This window comes from Garra rufa, chromosome 1 (assembly GCF_049309525.1).
Source record: "Garra rufa chromosome 1, GarRuf1.0, whole genome shotgun sequence".
Lineage (NCBI taxonomy): Eukaryota > Metazoa > Chordata > Actinopteri > Cypriniformes > Cyprinidae > Garra > Garra rufa.
The window spans coordinates 65,569,374-65,589,762 of NC_133361.1; the positions used below are offsets into that span (position 1 = coordinate 65,569,374).

Sequence of the window (20,389 nt, forward strand, 5' to 3'; positions counted from 1 at the left end):
GAGGCTAATCGATGTTCTCCCAGTTGTTTGAAAAAGCAATCTTTCAACTGGAGATATTTCAAAGTTGTCTTTTAAAGTTGTGCTCTTTTGGATGAAATGCCTAATTTGTAAAAATCTGAAAAATTCTGATTTTGATAACTCGTATTTATCCTTTATTTGTTGAAATGACATTAAATTATTATCAATAAACAAATCTTGTAGCTTAACAATGCCCTTTTCACGCCAGAGCTTAAAGCCAGTGTCCATCATTCCTGGTTGGAAATCTGGATTATTTAAAATTGGAGAAAAAACAGAGGTAAATTTAGACCTACCCTCCAAGCGTCTAACTAACCGCCATGCGTGTTAGTGTATTAAGAGTAACAGGATTAACACAACTTTCTTTAATTATTTTAAAACTTTTAAAAAACAATAGGTCTGATAATGAATATTTGCATAAGCTAGTTTCAATATCTAACCATACCGAGGAGACATCTTTTGTTATCCAATTAGAAATATTTCTCAAATGTGCACCTAACTGATATGTTCTAATATTCGGTAAATCTAACCCCCCCTTAGATCCTGGCAACTGTAAAACTGACATCTTAAGCCTTGGTCGTCTTTTGCTCCATATAAAAGAGCTCAACCATCCATTCAAATCTTTTAGGACTCTTTTAGAAAATACAACTGGGATCATCTGAATAGGATAAAGCAACCTAGGTAGTACATTCATCTTAACTAACGATATCCTACCCAGCCATGAAACTGGAAGGGAGTTCCAATGATCAAGATCCTGTTTTATTTTTTCAAATAAGGGTGTAAAATTCATTTTATGCATCTGATTAAAGTAAGGAGTCACAAAAATTCCCAGGTACCTAAATCCCGCAGGGGACCATTTAAAGGGAAACGGAGGTATAGTACTTGGCATATTAATTAAGCTACCAAGGGGCATGGCTTCAGAATTAGTTAGGTTAATTTTGTATCCAGAAAACAGACTAAATAGATTAATAATATCAATGAGAGGAGGTATTGATGACTCAGGTGAAGATAAGAATAACAAAACATCATCCGCATAAAAGCTTATTTTATGCTGTGTTGTACCTATAGCCAAACCTTGAATGGATGTAGATGATCTAATAGCCTCTGCCAGTGGCTCTAATGCCATCGCAAAGAGGAGGGGTGACAGGGGGCATCCCTGCCTAGTTCCCCTATGTGTAATAAAACTATCCGATCTAAGCCCATTGGTAATGACCACAGCCCGTGGATGATCATACAGTATTTTGATCCATTTTACAAAAGTGTCTCCTAATCCAAACCTTAGCAGTACCGAAAATAAATAAGGCCATTCTATGCGGTCAAAGGCCTTTTCGCCATCTAATGAAAGAACCAAACCATCCACCCCTCTCTGCTTAAACACCTGAATTATGTTTAAAAGACGTCTAACATTATCACATGAGTTTCGGCCTTTTATGAAACCAGTTTGATCTACTTGAATAATTAATGGTAATATGCCTTCTAAACGAACAGCCAAAATTTTGGCCAGTACTTTGCGATCGACATTCAGCAAGGCTATAGGTCTGTATGATGGGCAGGATTCTGGAGGTTTCCCTTTTTTAAGGATAACTGATATGTTTGCATCTTGTAGTGTTTGAGGCAGTCCTTTACCTGACAGTGAATCTTTAAACATCTCAAACATTGGGTCTAACAACACATCATTCAATTCTTTATAAAACTCACTATTAAGACCATCAGGTCCTGGAGATTTCCCATTTTGTAACATCTTTATTGCATTCAACACCTCCTCTCGAGTAATAGGAGCATTGAGAATAAATCTTTGCTCTTCTGTAATGGAAAAAATCATCCATTGCCTTTGAAGATGTATTGGTTAATTCTGAGGTATAAAGATCAGTTTAAAAGTCTTTAAAACAAGTATTAATTCTTTCGTTATCATAATATTGATTACCATTAGAGTCAATGATAGATGTGATGTATTGAGAGACAGATCTCTTTTTGGTAAGATATGCCAAGTACTTCCCTGGTTTGTCTCCATGTTCATAATACTTTTGCTTAACATATTTAACTTTTTTCTCAGCATTTTGTGTCAGAAGAGAATCGAGGGTTGACCTGAGAGCTGTAATCTCATTTAGCAATATGGGAGAAGGAGTTTTAAAATACACTTCCTCTTTCTTTGCTAAATCTTTTTCTAATACTTCCTGCTTCTTATGTTTTTTCAGTTTCATATTAACTGAAAATGAAATGATTAAACCTCTGGCATAAGCTTTACTTGTCTCCCATAAAAGAGATGGGTCATCTGTAGATTTCTGGTTTATATCAAAAAAATATCTTATCTCATTTCTAAAGTAAGATGTGAAGTTGTTGTCTTTCAAAACGGTAGAGTTAAATCTCCAATGTCTGATATGTCCACAATCGCCTTTCAAATTAACAGTAATTGTTACACAAGCATGGTCTGATATAACTATTTTCCCAATACAACTATCGGATACGATGTCCAGTGAGGTTCTTGGTATAAATAAATAATCTATTCTTGTGTGACTTCCATGGGGTGCTGAAAAATAAGTAAACTCCTTGCTCAGGGGATGGAAAAATCTCCACACATCTACAAAACCCAAGTCTTTGCAAACTGCATTTAAAGATTTTGCTTGTGGGGAGAGTGGGGATATTTTGGGGGCAAATCTATCCATAATTGGATTTAAAATACAATTGAAATCCCCTCCTTCTACAGAATTTTCATTATTCATAGCTGAGAATTCTACAAATATTTTAGTAAGGAAATCGGATGGGTGTGCTGGAGGGCAGTATACATTCTGTGTGAAATTCTGTGTCCCTGAACAAAACCTTTAATCATAACATATCGCCCATATTTATCATTTACCATATTTTCAAATTTAAAGGGTACCTTCTTACTTATTAATATTGCTACACCTCTACTCTTTGGTGAAAATGATGAAAAAAACCATTGTCCGAAGCCACCTTGCTGTAGCTTCAAATGTTCTATATTGTCTAGGTGGGTTTCTTGAAGAAGTGCAATGTCAATCTTTTCTTTTCTAAGATAGCAAATGATTTTTTTCCGTTTTATAGGGCTATGGAACCCCCGAACATTCCATGTGCAAATTTTCAGACTGCTGTTTATTATTTTATTAATTTATAACATGCAGGGATATTTGAGCTTTGTACTGCACAATTGTTCCACCAACTTCTGTACCTACAATCCTTAGGTTATTGAGCTGATCAAAATAAAAAATAAAAAAATAACACAAACATGAACAAGCGAACATTATCAAACGAACTTGGGTGTAATCCCTGTTATTTAACTTACAAGGGAATTCCTCCTTATCCCTAAACAATGCATAACAAACAAAAAAGAAATAAAAAGGTGACGAGGCTATCCCACTTCAAAGCGCTCCTGTCCTTAGACAGATTTAAATCCTAACCCACTCGAGCTATTAAAGACATGCTTGCAAATAAAATAGAAAACTTATAACATGGGGCTGTTAAGATATGTACTCTGTTTTAAAGAATAAGTCACCATAACGTCCCACTTATAGATGACACACCTGCACAAATTTACTCCAAAGCGTCCACAAAAGCAGATGCTTCTCCCGGGCTACCCAGTTTCTTGGGTTTTCCGTCGACCATCACCCTCAATATTGCCGGGTACAGAAGAGCATAATCGACCTTTTTCTCCTTCAGTCGTGCCTTCACCTGATCAAATTCCTTGCGTATCTTTACCAACGCTGCTGAGAAGTCATTAAAGAATAAGACTCTCGGCGATATATCACCTCCGACGCGTCGTGCTGCATCCATAACACGTTGTTTATCCGTGAAGTTGTGGAACTTCAAGATCACAGATCTAGGGCGTTGATTCAGACCCGGTTTCGGCGCTAGCGACTGATGCGCTCGATCCAGCTTGATGCGCCCAGCTTTAGTGGCGATTTGAAGATGATCAGAAATCCACTTTTCAAAGAATTTAACCGGGTCCGAGCCCTCAGTCCCTTCCGGCAGTCCGACAACTCGAAGGTTGCATCTGCGTCCACGGTTTTCCAAATCGTCAATATGGTTTTCCTAGTCATGCACCTGTTTCTCTAAGGCAGATGTTTTTACATCCACAGATGAAGTCAGGGTCTCAACAGCAGCGAGCCTCTCTTCCGCGTCACTAACTCGCTGACTCATCGTTTGAAGTTGGACTGTTTGGTCATGTATTGCTTCCAGGACCGTACTAATTTTAGTATCCATAGCAGACATGATATTTTCTGTCATCTTTTCCATTGCCATTAACAAGATCGGCTTCGTTTCGTCGGCTGAGGTGCAGGCCTCCATATTAGCTTATTCAGCCTTGACGGACGGGTCATCCTGACTGATAGCAACCCATTCTTTCATAATCACTTCTTGGAGTTTGTCAGAATTAGTGGGTTTTTGTTTGTCCACCCGCCTCTTGAGGATTGACCACAAGTTTTAAGATCTGGGGAGTTTCCAGGCCATGGACCCAAAATTTCAAGGTTTTGGTCCCCGAGCCACTTAGTTATCTCTTTTACCTTATGGCACAGTGCTCCATCGTGCTGGAAAATGCATTGTTCTTCACCAAACTGTTGTTGGATTGTGGGAAGAAGTTGCTGTTGGGGGGTGTTTTGGTACCATTCTTTATTTATGGCTGTGATTTTGGGCAAAATTGTGAGTGAGCCCACTCCCTTGGATGAGAAGCAACCCCACACATGAATGGTCTCAGGATGCTTTACTGTTGGCATGACACAGGACTGATGGTAGCGCTCACCTTTTCTTCTCCGGACAAGCCTTTTTCCAGATGCCCCAAACAATCGGAAAGAGGCTTCATCGGAGAACATGACTTTGCCCCAGTCCTCAGCAGTCCATTCGCCATACTTTTTGCAGAAGATCAATCTGTCCCTGACGTTTTTTTTTTTTGAGAGAAGTGGCTTCTATGCTGCCCTTCTTGACACCAGGCCATCTTCCAAAAGTCTTGGCCTCACTGTGCGTCAGATGCGCTCACACCTGCCGGCTGCCATTCCTGAGCAAGCTCTGCACTGGTGGCACTCTGATCCCGCAGCTCAATCCTCTTTAGAAGACCATCCTGGCGCTTGCTGGACTTTCTTGGACGCCCTGAAGCCTTCTTAACAATTTTATTCGGGATTAAGTTAATTTTCATGGCAAAGAAAGACTATGCAATTCATCTGATCACTCTTCATAACATTCTGGAGTATATGCAAATTGCAATTATAAAAACTTAAGCTGCAACTTTTCCAATTTCCAATATTCATGTAATTCTCAAAACTTTTGGCCACAACTGTACATATAGGTGTGTACATATTACACAGTAGTAGTAGTAGATTGCATTTTGTATGACTTCAAAGTACTGTGAGAGAAATTCAAGAGCCATCTGCTCCCTATATCCATATCTCAGAGTGCTTTGAGGTCATAGTGATATGGTATATAAATGTGTATAATTATATTAATTTTATACATATATATATAGAGATAGAGAGAGAGAATTATACAGCACCCTTATGGCCCCTCGAGTACCTTGATCTGTCATGGCTCCCGAGGCTCCCTGATCCACCATGGCCCCCCGGACAGCACTTTGATCTGTCATGGCTCCCCAGGTTCACTGATCTGCCATGTCTCTCTGAGCTCCTTGATTCACCCTGGAGGCCAAGCCCCCTCCCCGGTTGATTATGTTACAGACCTTCTGGCAGGGGAGAGTTATGTCAAGTTGACTGATTTTTCCTTGTTTTTCACCTGTCTTTGTTTCTGTTTGGTTCCAGTTTCCTTATTTGGTCATGTTCCCTTCCTTGTTTAGTAAATTAATCCCTGCTGCAACTGAGTTTAATTATCCTGTGTATTTAAGTTCTTGCTTGGTTGGCTGGTTTTAGCTGGTCATAGCTGGAAGGCAGGCTGGTTTTAGAGGGGTTTTGGCCACTTTCCAAGGCCAGGCTGGGAAACTACCAGCTAAAACCAGGCTGGGAGACCAACTAAAACCAGCTACTTCCAGCTTAAACCAGTTAAGACCAGCCAACCAGCACAGGCTGGTATTAACTGTCTGGATTATCCTGTTTGGATTACCCTTTGTGGATTTTATTGAATTTAATTTAATTCTAATCTCTGTGTGTTGCATGCGGCAATGACACTATGAAGGTAAAAGTGAAATAAGGCTAAAAGCTGTATAAAAAGAAGTGGACCACACGATGAAATCAAGACAAGAGCTGATTCTGACTGAGATTGTAGTGGCTGAAAGTGCAAAGAGTAAAAAGTTTTACACAGTGTGAACAGTGTATGACGGAACTGTGTAATCTGACAACAGAAAAAATGCTGTGCAAATGAGAATGAATGAGAAGTGTTTAAAGCAGGAGTCCCCAAACTTTTTTTTAAGAGGGCCACATAATTTTTCCTTTCTTTAATGGGGGGCAGGGTGACTTTATTAAAGAAAATTGCAAATTTTATGTGGGAATACATGTCACATATTAGTTTCCCTTTGCCTTGGAGCTGTACACTGTAAACCCGGATAAGTTGAATTTACTTAAAAAATTTGAGGAAACCGGTTGCCTTAAAAAATAAGTAATGTGTAATGAAAACCTAAGTACATTTAACTGAAAATGTTAAGTACATTAAACTCAATTCAAAATTGATTTAACTCGACATGTTTTGCCAAGTTAACTACTTTGCACAATTAATAGACTTAATATCTTAAGTATAATGTACCAAATACCTAGTTGTAGCTTACTTATCTTTCTTCCCCTATAGTTAATTTATTATCATTAAATTATTATTTCAGTTTTAAATCTGGTGCATTATAATTACATATTCAGATCAAGAAAACAGATGAAACATTTGTTGAAAACACCCCGGTTAGGAGTAAAATGCTTTATTGTGAACATACACATTACAGGTTGTTTTTCTAAAAGCACAACATAAAACTAGGCACCTGGGCCCTCATTTATCAATGGTGCGTACGGACAGATCTGTGCGTAGTGAGTGCGTAAGAACAATTTCACGCAAAGTGTGGGATTCACCAAGTTGTACTTATGCGTAGAAATGTGTGTAAATATAAGCACACCTCTGAGCATGCTTACGCAGATAATCTAGTGGTAGAATAGCGACACTACACATAAAAAGCGTTTAAGATCACATTAAGCTTTAAGCAATCCACATACGTCCTGTGTTTCCTTTAAAACACTCAATTTATAATTTGTCTAGTTTTAAACACGATGCTTAATTGGTGTGAAACCCTATAAAAGACAGATGTGAAATATATTTGTCTCAGTGCAATGGCTTATCTTGCGTTATTGGAAGACTTGGCAAACAATGCGCTCCGCAGAGAGCGCGTTTTCCAAGATCGCGCTGATCTGCTTGGCGAGAGCACAGAGTGGCTTCTAAGTATTATTGCAGTGAGGAAAAAACACAATCACGTATTTCTTAAAGGGAAGTGTTGTCAACCATATATGGTTAATTGGAGGCGTTTCCGAATGCTAATGACCATGAATGTGAACGAGCATGGTACTTACGCACATGTGGTATTTATCAACAATGATTGCTTACTCATGTGCGTAAGAACTGCGTGCGCACGTTTGATAAATGCGGATTTTCTTGTACTTAGGCACATTCTAAATTTCATTCGTTGGACAAAATATAGAACCTTTTCTACGCACTGTTGATAAATGAGGGCCCTGGTCTCAGGAGCAGTAGTGCAACGATTCAGAACACTACTTTACACCCCAAGTTGGTTTTTCAGAGTCTGAATTTTGGGTGCCAGCTCACTTTTACCCAGATTAAACATCACCTGCTGAACAAAGCAAAAAGTGTTTTTCATGTATCTGGGATAGTCCAGGTGCAGGGCATATATCAGTCCAAAACGAACACAGAAGGCCTGAGGAAGGTTGGCCAGGTCATGCATCACCACATTCCCTTCCAAGATGATTCCCACTTTGGACGGGTTCAGCTTAAGGTTTTCTTCACCGATGAAAAGCAATCCCACTGGAGTTTGCAATCCCACAAGTCATTGTCAGCTGTGTCCTTACAGAGAAAAAAAAAAAAAAGTACAATCGTGTGTTAGTTAGCACATACATTTTCAAAATGTTAACAATAAAAATACCCTAAGAAGAAACAGTCTACACTGACATATAGTAAAAGACACTCTGTTCATACAAGATATGAGGCCTGGCTTGTTCAGATTTCTTTTCACTGTACAATTAACATCAACATATTTAATGTTAACTGAACCCAAAAATTTTCAGCCAAGTTTTTTCAGGTAATTTCATACCACTGATTGAACATACAAACAATTTTATGAAAAAAAGGCAAAGTCTGAAATTCTGAATAAATATGTAGCACATAGTCCTGATTAATGGTTTGAAAATAAAATAAAAAACAAAGAACATGCATCTATGAGGGGCCGTGCAATCCATAATTCATTCTGGTACTCACACACACACACATGCATTCTCCTTTCACACACACATTTATTCTCCAGTCTCACACACACACACATGCACGCATTCACACATGTATTCTCCTCTCACACACACATGCATTCTCCTTTCACACACACATATATTCTCCTCTCTCACACACAAACATGCACACATTCACATGTACTCTCCTCTCACACACACATGCATTCTCCTCTCTCACACACGCACATTCACACATGCATTCTCCTCACACACACACACACACACACACACACACACACACACACACACACACACACACACACACACACACATTCTCCTTTCACACACATGCATTCACACTTGCATTCTCCTCTCACACACACGCATTCTCCTCTCACACACACGCATTCTCCTCTCACACACACACATGCATTCACACTTTCATTCTCCTCTCACACCCACATGCATTCACACTTGCATTCTCCTCTCACACACACACATGCATTCTCCTCACACACATATATATTCTCCTTTCACACACACATGCATTCACACTTGCATTCTCCTCACACACACACTCCCACATGCATTCTCCTCACACACACACACACACACACACACACACACACACACACACACACACACACACACACACACACACACATTCTCCTTTCACACACATGCATTCACACTTGCATTCTCCTCTCACACACACGCATTCTCCTCTCACACACACGCATTCTCCTCTCACACACACACATGCATTCACACTTTCATTCTCCTCTCACACCCACATGCATTCACACTTGCATTCTCCTCTCACACACACACATGCATTCTCCTCACACACATATATATTCTCCTTTCACACACACATGCATTCACACTTGCATTCTCCTCACACACACACTCCCACATGCATTCTCCTCACACACACACACACACACACACACACACAAACATGCATTCTCCTCACACACACATACATTCTTAACTTACCAGATACAGTAGGCTGTGGTAAACCGCGTAAAACAGCCGCACGTGTTCCCGCTATCTTCATGGAAAAAACGCCGCTTGCAGCAGCCGGCCAGGTGAAAGCCTAAAGGCAGTGAAACTGATTAAAATCGTGTTTTTACAGCACGCGATCAGCAACTCGCGTGAAAAAGTGATCTAGCGTTAGATATCGATTAATTGTGGATAAAAAAAAAAAAAAAAAACGAACCAGTAAACGTTAAAAAATTGTTTCCACCGCTGCCCCAAACCCTTCCCCCCACAGTTAGCTAAATATACATTACACAGGTAAGTTAGCCAGTGTCTAAAATGTCCGTCGAAATGGCGAAAATTTAAATGAGGTTTTTACAGTTAAACTCACCTTCCAGTTCCTCACCAGCAGTACGTGCCTGATCCACACAACCGCAACAAAGACAGTAAACTTCGACTCAGTGCTTGGCTGAAATCAGTTTTGGACTGTTTTTGTTTTGTATTATATGTCTATTTGTGTGTAGAGCAGGCTGCAATAAAGATTGTTAAAATAAGGAAACACACACACATTGATACCTTGAGCAACTGATCATGTCACAACTGGGAAAGAGGTGTGGTCTGTTCAATAACTTTTCAATTTAAGCTTATTGTACTTCAAATTATTTGCACATTGGACTATGCCAACAAATTAGTAGAATATACTTAAAATTATAAAGTAATACCATCAAACTTTTTTGTTTTAGTGCATTATGCTTGAATATTTAAGTAGAAACTAAATCCGGGCTAACAGTGTAAGTTGAGGCTGTTCAACATTTCTGTCACATCTGTTAAAAAGGCGAGGTCCCATTTCCATTCTGCGTCGATCAGTTCTGGGACAGTTTTGCCCTTTGTCAGAAGAAAGGCATTGATTTCGGGTAGCAGCTCGTAAAAACGCCTTAAAACTCTCCCACGGCTTAACCATCGGACTTCGGTATGGTAAAGCACATCTCTGTGAGCGCTGCCAAATAGCTATTGCTCTTACAATACTTTGCTTTTATCAGTTATTTTGTCTTTGGGTCGTTTTATTTCTCACAGATTTCTGCTCGTTCTAAATCAGATACAGATAAAGTAGCACTGTAAAGAATACATTTATATAAAGTCATTAGAGAGCGATTGCATGTGTGAATTAATTCTACCTTGCAGCGTCTCTCTACTAGCCTAATAATAAAGCTGTGGGTTTTAATTACTAAGAAATATATGCTAGAAGTTTTCAGTTCCTAAGCTATATTACGGAGAAATAATAAAACAGTGTTGACAATTCATTTTCGCACCGCACTTTTGAATGTTTGCTTGTGCGCGATCTGCACGTGATGTACGAGCTACTGTATGTCTGTAGCCTATGTGTGTGCGTTATCCTGTTGCGCCCTCTATAGGACCAGCGACTAGTCGACGCTAAGCTTAAAGCGTCATGGCAGAGCATTAAAGTCGACTAGTCGGTTAGTCGGTGCAACCCCTAGTTTATACATGACACCACCACCTTCATGACCGATTCCCACTTCAAAACTTTGCAGCAGAGTGCCTGCTGGTGAATCACGCAGTGGACTTGTAACGGGGGGGCAAGACCTCTTTCTTCCATTTCTCTGTTCATGCGTCCTATAAGACCCCTCGACGTGCCAACCATACTAGGTGCCCCGTCAGTCGTGATGCTGGCCAGCTTAGACCAGTCTAGACCCAGCTCTCCCATCGTTTGGCACAATTTAACAAAAATATCCTCCCCTGTCGTAGTGCCTTTTAGACTTTGTAGGGCTGCCAGTTCCTCAGACAGTTCAAAGTTTGAGCTAACTCTGCGAAGAAAAATTAGCAGCTGTGCCGTGTCCTGCACGTCATTGCTCTCATCCAGTGCTAATGCAAAAAATTCAAATTCTTTCACTTTTTCTTGAAGCTGGGCATATACATTATCCCCCATTTCTTCAATTTGTCTGGTGATTGTACTTGCTGACAGGCTCACCGCATTTAAGACGTCTTTTTTATCGGGACACACCTCCGCAGCAACAGCATTCATACATTTTCTGACGAACTCACCGTCACTAAATGGTCTACCGCTGGTTGCATTAAGTTTAGCTACCTGAAAGCTAGCTCGAACGGCTGACTGGTTCAACAGGTTTTGGTGTACAAATGTGTTCTGCTGAGCTGATAGTGCACTTTTTAGCTTCAACACTTTGTCCGCTCTCATTTGGCCTTGCAAGCTTGGCCTTGTCGGTGCAGATTGTTTTCTTTGAACACAGACACAGTTTCTTGACAGATGAGACAAACAGCCACTTCTTTGCACTGAACAAAAAAATAATCACTTGTCCACTTTTGATTAAATACCCTGCATTCTGAATCAACCTTTCTCTTTCCCAACCGATTAGCCATTTTGTCGTCGCTTTGAATTTTCTAGGTGGCTCACGCATCACCTGTTCGATCTCGACGAAACGTTGAACATACCATTCTATTGGTAGGTGAATTTAATATATAATTAGGCTACGTTAATAACTAAGGGAAATTTTTCGTTTAAAAGCCAATCTTTTTGATCAAATACAAACATGATATACGGAAAACATATTTTAAAAAAATAAAATTTCAAAATATGTCTCTGGCATTATTCAAAGGGCCGGACCAAATATGTGGGCGGGGCACATTCGGCCCGCGGGCCGTAGTTTGGGGACCCCTGGTTTAAAGTATGTGCTAAAAGTGATGAGTTGTAAAATGTAGCTTGGCTGGGTAGGTAACAGAAAATAGATCTAATAGGTTGATGAGAAGCTATTCGTGCATTAATAGAGGGGTATGAAAATGTGGTACTGCTGAACACAACTATTTAATCAATTTTAAAAAAATACTTTCTTTAATGTATAATTGACAAGAAAATGAATGAAGGTTTGTGTAGGATTGTTTATTGTTGCAAATGAATTATAAAGGAAACAGTACGTATATCTGCTGTACATATAGGCTACTGGAAGCACAACAAAGAATGAACTGTGTAGATTTAAAAAGACCTGCACAAACTAGAATAATATTTTTCATGCTTCTCCTGATGAAGTCCATAAATGTAAACAGATATTACAACATTAAATTGATTAAACAATAAGCTAAAACACATTTAAAATCCATGGGAACAAATCATTCTGTTCAGTTGATGTCAATTCATTTAGAATCTTCCAGTTACATTGTTGCTTTTCCCAGCAAGGTAAAAGTTTGACTAATATTGCGATTCAGAGAAATCAACACATTGAATTGAGTGACATACTCTACATTGTCATTGTCATAGTAATTTGAGGGAATCTACTGTAATCACTCAATATTTGAAACTACAGTAAAGCGAATGGTTGGGTATGGCCACAGAAGTAAAAAAAAAAAATTAAAATTAAAAAAAGCCTTACGGTGAAACAAAAAGAGATGAAGGATGCATGAAGGTGATCAGATGTAGCCCACATTCAGCTCCAGTGTGAACAGCCTTGATTTCACACAGCTTTTTTCTCAATACACTCTTGAACAAAGAACACAGATAAAGTCTTACATTTGTATGATTGTTCTTTAAGTGTGATGAAAAACAATGTTTTAGTACTTTGACTTTTGCAGTTTCTTTCCAGAATGAGTTTTCAAATGACGTATCAGGCTGCTTTGACATGTGAAACTCTTCTCACACTGAACACACTTGTACAGTTTCTCTCCAGTGTGAACTGTCATGTGAACCTTAAGGTTTACTTTATGCGTGAAACTCTTTCCACACTGTTCACAGGTGTAAGGTTTCTCTCCAGTGTGAATGCTCAAGTGAACATCAAGACTTGTTTTATACTTGAAACTCTTTCCACACTGAGGGCAGGTAAAAGATTTCTCTCCAGTGTGAATTTTCATGTGGTTATCAAGCGTACCTTTCAGTGTAAAACTCTTTCCACACTCAGGACATATGAACGGCTTCTTTTCGGAGTGAATTTTCATGTGAGTCTTAAGATCTCCATTTCGTGAGAAACTCTTCCCACACAGTTTGCAGATGAAAGGTTTCTCTCCAGTGTGAATTTTCATGTGGACAGTAAGGTATTGTTTCCGTGTAAAACTCTTCCCACACAGTTTACAGATGAAAGGCTTCTCTCCAGTGTGAATTATGTGGACATCAAGGTATTTTTTCTTTGTAAAACTCTTTCCACACTGAGGGCATATGATCGGCTTCTTTTCATTGTGAACTTTCATGTGAGTCTTAAGATCTCCATTTCGTGAGAAACTCTTCCCACACTGTTGGCAGCTGTGAGGTCTCTCTCCAGTGTGAATTCTCATGTTAGAATTAAGGTTTGTAGTTTGTGTTTTTTTATTTATTTCTGGTGAGGATGTTTTTTTATTCTGTGAGCAACTAATTGATTTTTCTTCAGTTTTGAAATCATGTTTCTCATTTTGATCTTTCTCTTCTGTTTCATTGAGTTCTTGACTCTCCTCTTTCAGAGTCATCAGGTCTGAGGTCAAATAAAAAAAATATAAGTTAACAACAGTTTAATGGCACAAAGCAACAGACATCAAAACACTAATGCTGCGTTCACACCAAATATGCGTCTAAATTCGTGCCTACCGTGTCTAGTTATACTCGTGACCACTTTGTGTTCATTTGTGCGTCAAGAGCGAAATCGACGCGCGTAAAAACAAAAGTTTGAAGCGAAATTTACGCACGTCAGAGGCGAAAGTTTCAAACCCCGTTGGCGGCCATCTTTTTACAAGATGTCTGTTGTTGATCGGTCATTTATCAGAGAGTCACGATGTAGGGATCATCGTCGCCGTATTTGGGTCCACCAGACCCTTCGGAGGCGAACCCAGGAGCTGCGCCTGGATGACGGCCGCTTTCAGCGGTATTTCCACCTGTCCCGCGCCCAGTTCGATGACCTGCTGTCCCGCTATAACTAAAAACAATTATTTGTAACATGCATATTGTTGTGCTTTTATCTCAACTACCATATAATGATAAAAAAAACACTCCTTTTAAAAAACCCACACATAATCTGCCATGTTTATCTTCACGTTAGACAACTTAAAAGCAGCATTCAAGTAAGAAATATTTCCTAATTAAACCCACAAAGGTTACGATGAGAGATTTTCGGTTTCTATTTTATAGTAACAAAGTACATGTAACATCATTTCATATTTAAAATACAAGATGAGTAACTATTACAGAACATGTAACCTGTTTCAGATGCAGAACAGTTATTTCATGCATTCATGACGTCTAGGCTGGACTATTGTAATGCACTACTATGTGGCTGTCCTGAATCTTCAGTTAACAAGCTACAAGCTGGTGTTTATGAAATATGACTATTTATTGCTTGTTGTAATGAACATGCACTGTCATTTACATTTTAACATCACACTTTTGATGGTAGCAGAAAAATCACTTACAATTAAAACAAATGTCAAGTTAAAAACTGAAGTGTCATTGTTTGCTTCAAGCAAAATAACGTTTTTTTTTTGTCAGATACCGCTTTCATTGTTTTCTAATCAAAAGTAGATATTGTGTTTAATGTTACACAAAATATGTTTTTTTTTCTATAGAGATGGACATTTTAATAAGGATCAAATGAGTGAGTCCAGCTTTGAGAATAAAAACCAACCTGTTTGTTCCTCAGTATCTTCATGTTTGACTCTGAATGTTTCTTTAATCTTCATGTCTTCACTCTCCTCCTTAATAAACGCCATCTTTATAATAGTGTCACGTGGATCTCTGTTGATTCTCCAGGAGTTTTTCTGTGTGTTTGTACACTTTGTCCTGTTTAAGATGAGAATAAATAATAGAAAAAAAAAATAAATGCAAACTAGATCTCTGGGTGAGTCTCAATCAGCTCCTAGTTCAGTAGTCTACAAAGACAGTCAGAGAGTTAATAGACTTATATATAAAAATTATAAAATATATACAAATAACACCAAAGGTTCATATTTAGATTATAATTTAGGCTATTTTGATTTATATTTGGTATTCAATTATTTGTTTTTTCACATCTAATATACTACACTTTCATGAAATCATTCTCGGTTGTGATTCACTCGTTTGTGTTTGTTGTTGTCGTTTGTAGTCCGTGTGCCGCTGAATCGAATCACTGAATCATTTCACAAATGATTCGGATTCTCAGTTTCTCTCATCACTTCTTATCATCACACGATTGATTCATGATAGAGAGAGCGAACTGAGACTAAAGGCTGTTACTAAAGGCTAACGTCTTCAGTAACACTGGATAAAGAATTTCAACGTTATATTTAATAAGGATGATTTATTTTACATAGCTTGTAAAAACGCTTTAAAAACGCAACAATGTCCATTTGTTTAAAAACTTTAAAAGCACAAACCTTTCTTCAGGCGAATCACAAACAGACGAGGAGCTCGGCGCATCTTTATGACATCACCAGAGCAAAATAAAAGTCCCATTTGTGCACTGCTCTCTAGAATCACAAAAACATCAAAGAAATGTTGATTATAGAATAGAATTTCTTACTCATGTGATGATGCAGGTCCAAAAAACATATTTTCCCACCTCAGGCACAAACTCCTTATTATCCTTTTTCTTCAGGCAAGGGCACCTTTCTTGTACAACCCAGTTACGGACGATATGTATGCCATTAGAGTAGTAAAACATGAAATATATTTTTAAAATGTTGTTTTCCTAATAATGAATTGTCTCTTTTTTGCAAACCATCAATAGAGAGTCTGTAATTTAATAATAAAAAAACGAATTGTTAAATTTTTAATCTTAAAAAATGAATTTGACATTTCAATGGCCTCACTGTTTGTATTAAAAAGAAATTCACTCATAAAATACAAACAAATTGGCCTTTATTTAATTAGTCCACACAATAAGAATATCATATACAACATTAAATCAAGTAACATTTAATTTTATTTATATAAACTTTTTTACAAAATGACCCTGTGATGGGGTAGTAAGCGATGTGAGGGGGTGGTAAATTTCATCCCAAAATGGCTGCAGATCTCCCATGTGGTCAAGTTTGTCACCTAGCATGCATGCATTCAATCTGAAATTTGATTTTCTTTATATTAATAATGTAAAAGAATTAATAAAAAAACGTTTTCTTTATCTACTTTGCGTGACAGGGTGGTTGGGTTAAGCTTGACAGACCCTGTCTAACATGAAAAAAACATCAAATAAACAATGTAAAAGAATGTCAGTACTTGCCTGCTTTTGTTCTTGGTGGCTGTACGGAAAATATGTTGGTCAACGCGGATGTGTGAAATTGGCTATGTGTTAATGAAAAGTGATTACAAAATAGTGTTATTTTTTAGGAATAGTGTTTTATCATATATCATGTTTAACAACACTTGAATTAATAACTTTAAGCTTTGAAAACACACTTTAGGACATTTTTGTGCCTTAAGCACCTCATCAAACAATGCAGACCCAAATGGCACCCGTTTGGTACACTGTAAAAGATTTCTGTAAATTTACATAGAAATTTAACAGCAAAATGCTGTTTTCATGAAATATCAGTAGGTTGCCGTTTTTTACAGTGCATTGTGGGAAGACTTGTCACTTGAGGTTAGTAGTCGAACAACAACAGTATGTCACTGTTATTTAAAGGTATTATATCATATTTTCTATTTGTGCGACGTGTATTATCACCACGAGGTAATTAGTTTGCACATTTATCTATGATTGTCATAACTTTTAAAAATATTACAGAGGTTTTTTTTTATAATGTTGTAATCAGACAAAGCAATAGTTAGTAAAAGTTTGCAAAGTATTTCTAAAAATAACATCATAAAAACATGTGGGTAACGCATCAATTAAAACAGAGACCGTCGTTGTAGCTGGGTGCCACGGACAAGTGTGTAGGCTACAGACAGAAAACAACGTGTTTGAAATTCAAAGATCTGGCGCGACACGGAGCTGCGCAACTTCCATACTGCATTAAAACTGCCATCGTGTTGCTAACAGGTAAGAGTTCGCTTTTATTCAAACAGTTAGTTTGACTAAAAATCTGCGAATTCATCTTTCAAATTCGATTTTCGTAATATTTTAAATTCATTGGTTCAATGCACCATATGTTACTGACTGTTTCATTGGTGTTACAAACTATTTCTTTGTTGTAATTAACGTAATTACATGGCGTTAGAAGCTTAAAACTTTCCAAAACATTGACCGGGTAAAGTTTATGTTCAAAGACAAGATGTAGACTATATACAGTACCCGTAGTTGGAAAGACAGGTTTAGTTAATGCTAGTTGATAGTAAATGGGTATTCGTTAGGCTATAAGCAAATTATCGGCTGATTACTGTGAATGTACTCATTAAAAAATTCTAACATCAAATACTCTTGCACTTTAGTCAGCCATTTTATCTTTTGAGCGTGACTCGAATGCATCAGTAATTTGTTAGAAATTGTTCCGGCTGTCCTTTGCATTGTTTCCCTGTCATTTCTGCGGGGAAACATGTGTCACACCTGAGACTTATGTGAAATACATGAGAATACACAGTAATGTCTCAAATAATGTATTCCGTTGCTGCATACGTAACTAATAGACAGTTTAAAAAACACGCAGGCTTGAAATCTCAGGTGTACAGACACCACAAAGGATATAAATCAGAAACCATGTGCACTACACATTCATTGGAATGTCATGTTGATTTGTGTGGTGCCAAAAGTTCTAGTTTAGCTGACTTCATTTCTCATATCAAAATGCACATTAAAGAGGGTCGAAGAGTCGCATACCCTTTTATGCAGTGTGGTAAAAAGTTTGCTGTTATATCAACATTTACCTCTCATTTGTCTAGAAAACATAAAGAAGACACAAGACATCAATCACGACACCTGAAGCCAGCTGCTCCCAGATTCAGGAGGATCATTTTCAGTCTGATACACAGACTGATGAAGGTGAGAACTGTCAGGAACCAGATGTAAGTCCTGAAAATGTTGATGAGACATTGTTTTTAAGGAATCTTGCTCTGTTCTATTTGAAACTGCAAGCAAAACTATTGCTTCCAGCCTCAGTAATTCAGACTGTCATTGAAGATATTCAGTCAGTCCATGAAATCAACCTGTCTCATATGCTTTTCAAACTTCGAGAAAAGTTCATTTCACTTGATGTTCCAGAGGCAATGATAAAGATGGTTCTTGATGATCTTAAAGCTGAAGATCTTTTTGTTGTGTAACAGTCTGGGGCGCTGTAAAGGGGGGGTAAACGATGACGATTCTCGGGGCCCATGACTCAGAGGGGGCCCAGAGAAGCCCCCAATAAAATTGTGGTGCTAAAAAAAAAAATTTAATAGTAAAAATGATTTACTTTAAATTATTCTAATTGCTGTTTCTTGGTGTCAAAACATTTATTTGTTCGCGATCCCCCTCCCCCCCCAGTTCGTGTTATTGCAATCGCGAACAGTGCAGGTAAACCTAACTCCCCGATGTCAGGAGACGCACTAGCGACCAATGTTACGAACTGCAGTCATAACCTCCTTGTTAGTGCGTCCGCCTCCCATGCCGGAGACCGGGGTTTGAGATCCGCTCGGAATGGGTGCGAGAAGGATCCGAGTTAGAGGGGTAAAACAAACATTTTTAGTTAGAATGTAATTTTTAGTTTTTAGGGGGGCCCCTTAGCTGAGTCAGTACACGGGGCCCAGAATTCCGAGCGACGCCCCTGGTAACAGTCATACCTTAAGATCAGATCAGCGAAGAAAATCATTTTTCAAGAACAATTTCCATTATGTTGCGCCGGTGCCTATTCGTCTAGGACAGAATGAAGCAGGAAAAGAGTGTTTTGCACAGTACGTACCGGTTAAACAAACAATTGAATCTCTTCTTAACTGCAAGTCTGTAAGGGAACAGTACAGAGATGTGAACAGTCATGTCCCATTGAAAGACATTTTAAAAGATGTAGACGGTGGGCCGAGTGGAGATTTCGTGTTTTCAAATGGTCTGTGGTTAGGGATAACCCAGTTTCTTATATGAAACCGCTACGCTTTTCAACAAAATAAATAAAAATTGTTGCCACTCACACACTTCGTCCATTACTATAATATCGGTAACTTTCCCAAGGTTATTTTCCCGGCGAATAGAGCAAGCAACTACGTGCGGGGTCCGACCTGCATGACGTATTTGATGCCTTCATCCAATAGCGTGCATGGAAAGTGTCGGTGTTGGTGACGCGTTTGTGAACACACTGGCGCGCTTCGCGCCCAGGATTTAAGATTCTGCTTTTTAAGATAAGAACTATTTTACCTAATTTTGCTACATATTCAGTATCCATACAACGTTATCCATTTGTACTGTTTTTATTTTATGTAATCACCTTTTGTCATACGAGGTCCCGTCATTTCTTTGTAATCTTTAATAAATACAATATATTTATATACAATAAATACAATTAATAATAATACACTCTTCTGATTTAACACATTTGACAATGGTGTTGCTTGGAAACACAACATTAAGAAAAAACGAGACAGACAATACTCTTTTTCCCGCCCATGTTTACTCGGAAGAAATGGCCAAACATGAAGTGCTGTATGCATATATTTGAGGGAAGTGGTGGACCCACCATTCCCTTTACAGACATAAGTTGGTAGAAATTTATTAAATCAGTGTTTCTGTGGAAAGACCTTGAGGGCAGAGAAGGTATCATTGCAGAAGAGGCAGTACAGGCATACAAGTTTCAAAGCCATGAACCTACAAACCAGTTAGTCAAACCAGCTAACACTGGCTACCACGGGGAGTGCTACAGCCATTTCACAAATATCAAGAAGATAAAACGAGCACAAAGGAGAAGAGAGAAGGCAGTATTAGTTGAAGAAACTGCAAAGGAAGGCTGGTATTATATTGTATAGACAGCCGGTGCAGTATTAGACATACAGCACAGGTCTAAAGTTTGGAAACATTACTATTTCTAATAGGGATGCACCGAAATGGAAATTCTTGGCCGAAACCGAACACCGAAAAAGAGGAAACCAAGGCCGAAAACAAACAAAAAAAAGTTGTTATTTTCATGTTTTTTTTATGTTTTTCCACAGGACCTTT

General features: G+C 38.4%; 1 protein-coding gene and 1 pseudogene across 1 annotated transcript; one reads left to right on the forward strand and one right to left on the reverse strand.

Moving 5' to 3' along the window:
• LOC141318658 (uncharacterized) overlaps nt 1-20,389 on the forward strand; it is a 530,387-nt pseudogene that overhangs the window by 52,737 nt on the left and 457,261 nt on the right.
• On the reverse strand, nt 12,268-15,125 carry LOC141338465 (uncharacterized). Its single transcript, XM_073844014.1, has 2 exons — nt 14,984-15,125; nt 12,268-13,840 (listed from the first exon to the last, which is right to left on the reverse strand). The coding sequence occupies exons 1-2, from the start codon at nt 15,066-15,068 to the stop codon at nt 12,954-12,956; spliced, it is 972 nt and encodes a 323-aa protein (XP_073700115.1). The 5' UTR covers nt 15,069-15,125; the 3' UTR covers nt 12,268-12,953.

Excerpts from the sequence above, each read along its gene's own strand:
- LOC141338465 (XM_073844014.1), bottom strand. The coding sequence starts at position 15,068 with ATGGCGTTTATTAAGGAGGAGAGTGAAGACATGAAGATTAAAGAAACA. Across the intron at positions 13,841-14,983 it reads AGATACTGAGGAACAAACAG|ACCTGATGACTCTGAAAGAG; the intron begins GTTGGTTTTTAT and ends ATTTGACCTCAG.